Source organism: Penaeus vannamei, chromosome 34 (genome assembly GCF_042767895.1).
Source record: "Penaeus vannamei isolate JL-2024 chromosome 34, ASM4276789v1, whole genome shotgun sequence".
In the NCBI taxonomy this organism is placed as follows: Eukaryota; Metazoa; Arthropoda; class Malacostraca; order Decapoda; family Penaeidae; genus Penaeus; species Penaeus vannamei.
This window is the reverse complement of record NC_091582.1, coordinates 26,623,925-26,631,424: the sequence shown is the minus strand read 5'-3', so window position 1 is coordinate 26,631,424 and position 7,500 is coordinate 26,623,925. Positions and strand designations below refer to the sequence as shown.

The 7,500-nt window shown below is 37.6% G+C and overlaps 1 protein-coding gene across 4 annotated transcripts in view; it reads right to left on the bottom strand.

Moving 5' to 3' along the window:
* The window catches only part of LOC113829282 (protein CASC3), a 23,705-nt gene extending 22,859 nt beyond the window's left edge, over positions 1 to 846 (bottom strand). For all 4 annotated transcript variants that reach the window (XM_027382412.2, XM_027382416.2, XM_027382415.2 and 1 more), the window contains exon 1: positions 693 to 846. In XM_027382412.2, the coding sequence (XP_027238213.2) occupies positions 693 to 797 (105 nt within the window). In that variant the 5' untranslated portion in view covers positions 798 to 846. The remainder of the gene's footprint in view (positions 1 to 692) is intronic.
* Positions 847 to 7,500: the final 6,654 nt, after the last annotated feature.

The window sequence follows — 7,500 nt, the reverse complement described above, 5'->3', positions numbered from 1 at the left end:
AACACTAAACAATTTCACCTTGACGAAAGCACAGAAACAATGAACATAAAATGAGGTACTAAGATTACAATAAATATATTATGGAAATAATCATGCACCGTCTACCTTTATAACCCTTCTAACCTCTCCACTTGCAATTATTATTCATCCAAATAAAGGAATTATTTGGACAATTAAGACACAAAATAAGTGAGTCTGCCTGCCTCTGTGGTCATGACACATTCAGAGAACAAAGATGAATCATTAGCCATCATAACCAAACTCTGATGTATCACTCACTTCCAAGAGCCCCAACCACTATCTCCACAGTGTAGATGATACGAAAACACCGCCAATCTTATGAAATAAAACGTTCGTTCATTTCTCGACATAACAATGGGGTTCAATGAAGTTCAACATCCCGTTCAAAGCAACTTCCTCCTCACACGACATGGCTTAGCCACCTGGGATCGCAACCTCGACAGGAGTCATTCTAGTCAAAATAAAGCGCACAGAGACAACAAGAAATTTCTCTTCTTTCTTTTAACGAGGAAATCATTGGTGAACCCATTACTAATCCCATTATTTCCGCCCGTGACAATGTTTACAAGACCGGCCCCGCCTTCATGACCTGGCAACCCTGCCCGCAAGCCTTCTCGACACTTGCAGACTTCCAGGGAGGGAGTTCCACTCATAGCCCCCACATCACTTACTGTCAAAGATTTCCTAAGGCCGCTCTGTTCATCGTCAGACTCCTCGGAACAGTCCTCGGAATCGTCATTGCTCGCTAGCTTTCTCCGTCTCCTCCTGTCGGCCATGGTTACGTTGTTGCGACTGGTACGTTGGTTCTCTCCCCGGACGGAGCCTTTTCATTATTCATTCTTATTTCTGGATTTCGCATCTTTTGACTATGGATGGATGCCCCTTATTATTTTAAAGACGTTTTGGTATGTTAGTGTGATATCTGTATGCAAGATGGCGGTATTTAGTCTTGATATGTATTTCTAGAAACCTGGTATTTCATCTATATTTAGTAACTTCCCGAGCAAGTCACTCACGCCAGATGGAATTTTATGTAAAAGGAATATCAGATTAAAGAACACAAACGCGCTTACTGTTTGTATAGGACATGCAAATCTTGTGAATAGAAAGTTTATGCGGAAGTCAGGGTCTGGCCGAGTTTGCGAACTTGAGAAACTTCCTCGTGCAGATAACCTATTAATGAATTCATTCTCTTATCAAAATGGAACTAAATAATATATCAGAATCGCACTTAATAACATGACGCGTAGCATGCTTCGGTTCAATGGAAAATATCTACAAATCTGGAATAAAGCTAAGTAGGTCGGGGTATGAAAATGTAACATATGTCATGAAGTCTTAGTGCCCGTCTGAAAACTACAGATATTTTCTATAAATCTGAAAGAGATTATAGAACGAGAATACTTGGTTGATGAGGCAGACAGGAGTGGAATTCAGACAATTGCATACGTGGATTCTGCCATCGATTGATCTTAGAAATATTTTAACTTCTTTCAAGCTAGCGATAAAAACAGTGTAAATGCATGCATCATATCTAATTTCAAGATGCATGTACTTTTTTTTCCCCCTTTTATTAACTGCACATTACTGTTTATGACTTTAATCGGACACTCATGTAGATAATAACACAGCAAGATGCAATTATTAACCAAACTGTCTCCTATTATTAAACATTTATTCTCGCTTGCAACTGACCTATCGCACAGTTTCTTTCTTACATAATCAACCTAACATATAAATAGACAAAGTGGGAGTAAACTATCGATAAATACGTATATATTTGGAGCGGAGGCCATGGAAATATAAAGAAATGCAATAAAGTGTCCCCGGCGACCTACAAACACAAAGCCCGGTATATCAAGGCAGACTTCTTGTGTTGTCTTAAAAGACCTTTCTTGGGGAGATATGATTGAAGATTACGTATATTTATTTTCTTTATTTTATATCCAAAGTCCCTTCCGGTGGGGCCATTCATTTCGCAAATCAGTGATGGATATTTTATTTCTGTTCGTCCTATGTTTTGACCATACAATGTGTGATCCTGATGACTTTGGTAACATTGACCACCAACACCTCTGGTCTCTCTGCAACAATGAACAACAGCACGAACGACCTTGACATTAGTGAACAACGACGCTTGCGATCCTACTGACTGAATATTTATGAGACTGTCGCCCCGATCAACGACTTGACGACCTTCACCGCGGCAAAGGACATGCATGGTAGTGTTAGGACTTTCAAAGAACAAAGGCATCAGCATCAGCGCTTCGCAACGACAAGCAAGACTTCAGCATATGTTTGAGACGTAGTTTACGACGCAGACCATGCTGGCAACACTGAGCGATGACACATGCAGCCGTGGTAGTAATGAACGACATTTATACGGGGTAATGAAACCACGTATTCAATATAAGTGAATAGCAATACGTGCGACCTTTACTGAACAGTGACACTTATCAATGTTAGTCTCTACAACGAATGGAACTTTAATGGCACCAAACATAGGCCTGCTGGTGACGACCTTGAAAGCACGAACGGCTTGGCTGCCATGAGAGTCGCATGGACGACCTTGTCAGCGCTGAGGCATAATAGACGTCATCAAAAACAGTGAACAGTGAACGCGAACGAGGTTATTAACAAGAAACCGCTAACCAAACGACCTTCTTAGCACTAAAAAAGAAAAGAAAAAATGTCAACGAACGACTGCGTTGACACCAAACATGTCAAGAACAAATTTGCTCCCACTGAAAAACAACGAGAACGACTTCAATATCGCCAAACAATAATAAGAACGAATTCCTCGGCACCAAACGACATAAAATTAATATAGCACGAGTAATTTCGTTAACGGTATATATCCATAAGAACGATCCTTTAGGTAGTGGCAGTACTGAATTTACGGTATATAGCTGATAAAAACATCAACGCAACGTCTCGAATTCGTGAAAAAAGCAATATAGGGTAATATCACCGGCGTGAGTGCATCGCCTTACATATAGAATCCAGTTAATCGCACCATGATAGTCCGCAATCAATAGGGGCGGGTCTGACTTTGTGGAGTTAAGTATCCGGGAGGAAGGAAACACTTTCTAAGCCGCGGGGGAAATTCTAGCCAGGAGAGGGGTGTTGGTAACTGAAGATAATTGGAGGTTTACGAAAGCTTCGAAGCGACAGTACACCCAGCGAGTCGATCTAGATAGAAACAGAAACTATGGATGGAATAGATGCTCCAATATGTAATGCGGATTGTTTCATTGCGATAATAGTCAGTCGAAATGATTGATGGCGGAACTGTTCTCAAAGCCATTTTGTGATGCGTGTTTAAAAACCAAGGAAAATAAATGATAATTCACCACTGTGCTATTTTTTTTTTATTCTAAGTAGGATTTAATGTATCCTTGTTAAATAATATGAGGAAAGTGAACCTCGCAGAGAACAATGCCACGAAAATTAGACGTTGATGATCCACCCCTTCTAGTTGAGACCCCACGTTCCGAGGAGCGACCGATAGATCCGTATATATATATATATATATATATATATATATATATATATATATATATATATATATATATATGTGTGTGTGTGTGTGTGTGTGTGTGTGTGTGTGTGTGTGTGTATGTGTGTGTGTTTGTGTGTGTGTGTGTGTGTGTATTAATATATTGTCAGATATTTTGGAAGGGCGATCAAATTAAGGACAACACTGCACATAAACGAATGTATCTACTAGGGGCGTCATTTTACTTTTTTCTTGAGGGTGCAAGGGGGGGGGGGGGTTAGCGAGCAAAGTGAGCACAATCATCTTTGAAAATGTACTAGTAGTAGTATATTCTGATTCGTGTTTGCCTGTAACTAAATACAATAACCTCTGAATGTGGGCCGGGGGGGGGGGGGGCAAGGCAGACCTTGTGGGGGTAAACAGCTTTAGGGAGATGAACAACTCCCCCCCCCCCCCATTTGACGCTCCTGCTATCTACCCTAGAAAGAGTGTTTTTTTTTTCTTTTTTTTGGCTTTCCTTGGCGTTCCTGACAAATTAGTCGTGGGTAAGTGATCCATACTCTGAATATGCATTTTCGCAACTCACTATTGTAATACCGAAAGTAACTTTCTTAATGGCCATTGTTGGTATATCTATCTTCTTCAGGAACCGCGTTCTTGCGATTTCTCTTTTCAATTCTTTGTATTTTCATCTCTTAATAGACTCCATCTGAACTGTTCTGTTTCAGTTGAACGTACTTATTTCTAGACTATCCTATAATCTCCTGTGATTGCAATATTGATATTTTAGCAAATATGATTAAATTGTCATACATGGTATTCTCTGTTCAAAGCCCTGGTCACACACCGTATATATTTGTCCTGGAACCGTTACATTTTGGTTGATGTTCGCATTTCAGTTCTAACTACATATCCTAAATTAGTCAGTGAGTGAATGACAAAGGAGCCTATCATTCCCTTCCTTGTATTCAATTTAACCAAGCTTTTGGCAGTTACATACCAAATATCTCACGATTTTTCTATTTTATCCTAATAGTCTGCATGTTGCAGATAGGTTCTGTCATTATATTGTTTTGCATAAATCTGACCCGTGTGCCTGCTCTTGCCTTGTCCAATTAATTAATTCTGCGTCAGGTATGATTTCACATTTCAGAGCTGTCTTCATTCATTGTCTATTAGTACTGATTCACTTAGTATTGATTCAGTTGGATATACATCACAACTCGGTCCTCCAAGGTAAGGATAAAGCAAATTGATTGTCACTTTGCAATTCATGGCAATCTTTGGTAAATCGGTGATATCTTGCCACTATATAAAATATCAGTGAAAAGGAATAATGATATAAATTCCTTGGGGCGCGTAGCACAAATCAGCTGATGAGTTATTCGCCTGAACTCAAGGCAGCTGTGTTTACCCTGCGTGTGGCAGTAAAAGTGTTAACCTTAAGGGGCATGGTAGCTAAAGGGATGTTTGTGTGCCCCAAACCCCCCTCTTCACCTGGTGCCTCTAACCCTTGTTTATTTTGCTGAAAGGTTTAAATATGTTTGCAGCCAACAGGCATCACTTTTCGAATGGTGGGCAAAATGCACTGCAATCTATTTACGCGTCTCATGGTCTGATACTCTTTCTTCTTTTGTCCTTATTTCTTCTACCCAATTTATTATTCTTGCTTTTATATTGCTCCTGCGTAAATGATCACTGAAAGTATTTTGTTTCTATCGTTCCAAGTGTAGTAAGAACTTTCGCCCCTTCTCGCATTTCCTGTTTTTCACCCATCTTCATATGGTGACACTTCATGCTCTCTTAAATACATTTATCCCTCTTTCACAACCCTTTTAACGATCCCGAGCTGGTAACTCCACTTCCTCACGCTCAACAACTTTCCCCGTCTTTATTACGGCTTCTCCACATTTCTCCGTGCCAGATTGCATTCCCAAGTCGCCATTGAAGCATTTTGTTTTCTTTTTCTTTCACAAGAAAGGGCTCTCCTAACATCAATTGTGATGAGACTATACTCATTACCAAGTGCAGTGTGGATAAACATTCTAGGTGGCATCACTACGTGGATTATACAAGATAACGTCAATCCTATATCCCTATGACTCACAATTTTCCTTATGTCCTGGCATTCTCGACCGTTTGGAGCTTATGCATACGATCTGTTATTCTCTATCAAAGGTGTTATTGCTTTACGTGGGAGAAGTCGAAACTCTTGCCCCATTTTTTTTCCTTGCGGAACAGATATAAAGTATATTCCCTTGTAGTTATATTTCAGTGCTTGACCGACGAAACTTTGATTTTTGAGGATTGTATATATATTTATATTGTTATATTTATATATATATATATATATATGTATATATAACCACGCACATACACACATATGTGTGTGTGTATATATATTGTATATATATATATATATATATATATATATATATATTAATTCATATATGCATATATATATAATATTAATTCATATATGCATATATATATATATATATATATATATATATACACACACACAAATATATAGATAGATAGATAGATAGATAGATAGATAGATAGATAGATATATACATATATATGTATATATATATATAGATAGATAGATAGATAGATATACATACATACACATATACGCATGTATGTATATATAACCACGCACACACACACATATGTGTGTATATATATATTGTGTGTATATATATATATATATAAATTCATATATGCATATATATATAAATATATATATATAATACACACACACACACACACACACACACACACACACACACACACACACACACACACACACACACACACATATATATATATATATATATATATATATATATTTGTGTGTGCATTTATATGTATATATGCATACATACATATGTGTGTTTATATATATATATATATATATATATATATATATTTTATACATTTATATATGTATTATTATATGTATATACATATATGTACATATATGCATACATATATGTATGAATATATATGTATGTATATATATATGTGTATGTGTGTGTACGTATATATCTGTACATATGTGTATGTATGTATACGTACATGTGTAATATAATATATATATATATATATATATATATATATATATATATATATATATATATATCACACACATACATTTCATGTGTATGTAAATATACGATTATGTAATACATATATATATATTGTTTGTGTGTGTGTTTACATATATGTGTACATATGAATTGATAAATAAATATGTGTGTATGTGTGTGTGTTTGTTTCGCCATTCATACACATGAACATATGTATACATACCTACATACATATATGTGTATTTGCGTTTGTATGTGGGGGCGATTGTGTGGCAGTCTCATTTACGTTTTTTTAATAACTAGAATAAACATTTCCCTTGACACTTGTTCTCGCAATACGACCAAGAGTAATCAATAACCATTTCTAATAAAAATGAATTGAAAGAAAGAGCAAAGGTGTTGATGCATAACGGCGCTTTTTCTCAATGGGAAGAAGTTCCTACTTCCCCGAAAACAGAAATAGCATCGCGGGGACTTCCACCGCACGGAGATGAAAATAAAAGGTGACTGGCGAACGCGTCGTGAGGTAGAAACGAGGGAGAAGGAGGAAGGGAGGGACGAACGAGGGAAATAGAAAGGAGAGAGAAGGAGGAAGGGAGGGACGAACGAGGGAAATAGAAAGGAGTGTGAAGGAGAAAGGGAGGGACAAACGAGGTGAAGTAGAAACGAGAGACAAGTAGGAAGGAAGGGACAAGCGAGAGAAGGAGGAAGAGAGCAACAAACGAGGTAAATAAAAACGAAAGAGAAGGAGGAAGGGAGGGACAAACGAGGGAAATAGAAACGAGAGAGAGAACGAGAGAAAGAGGAAGGGAGGGATAAACGAAGTAAATAGAAACGAGATAGAAGGAGGAAGGGAGGGACAAACGACAGAAATTGAAACCAGAG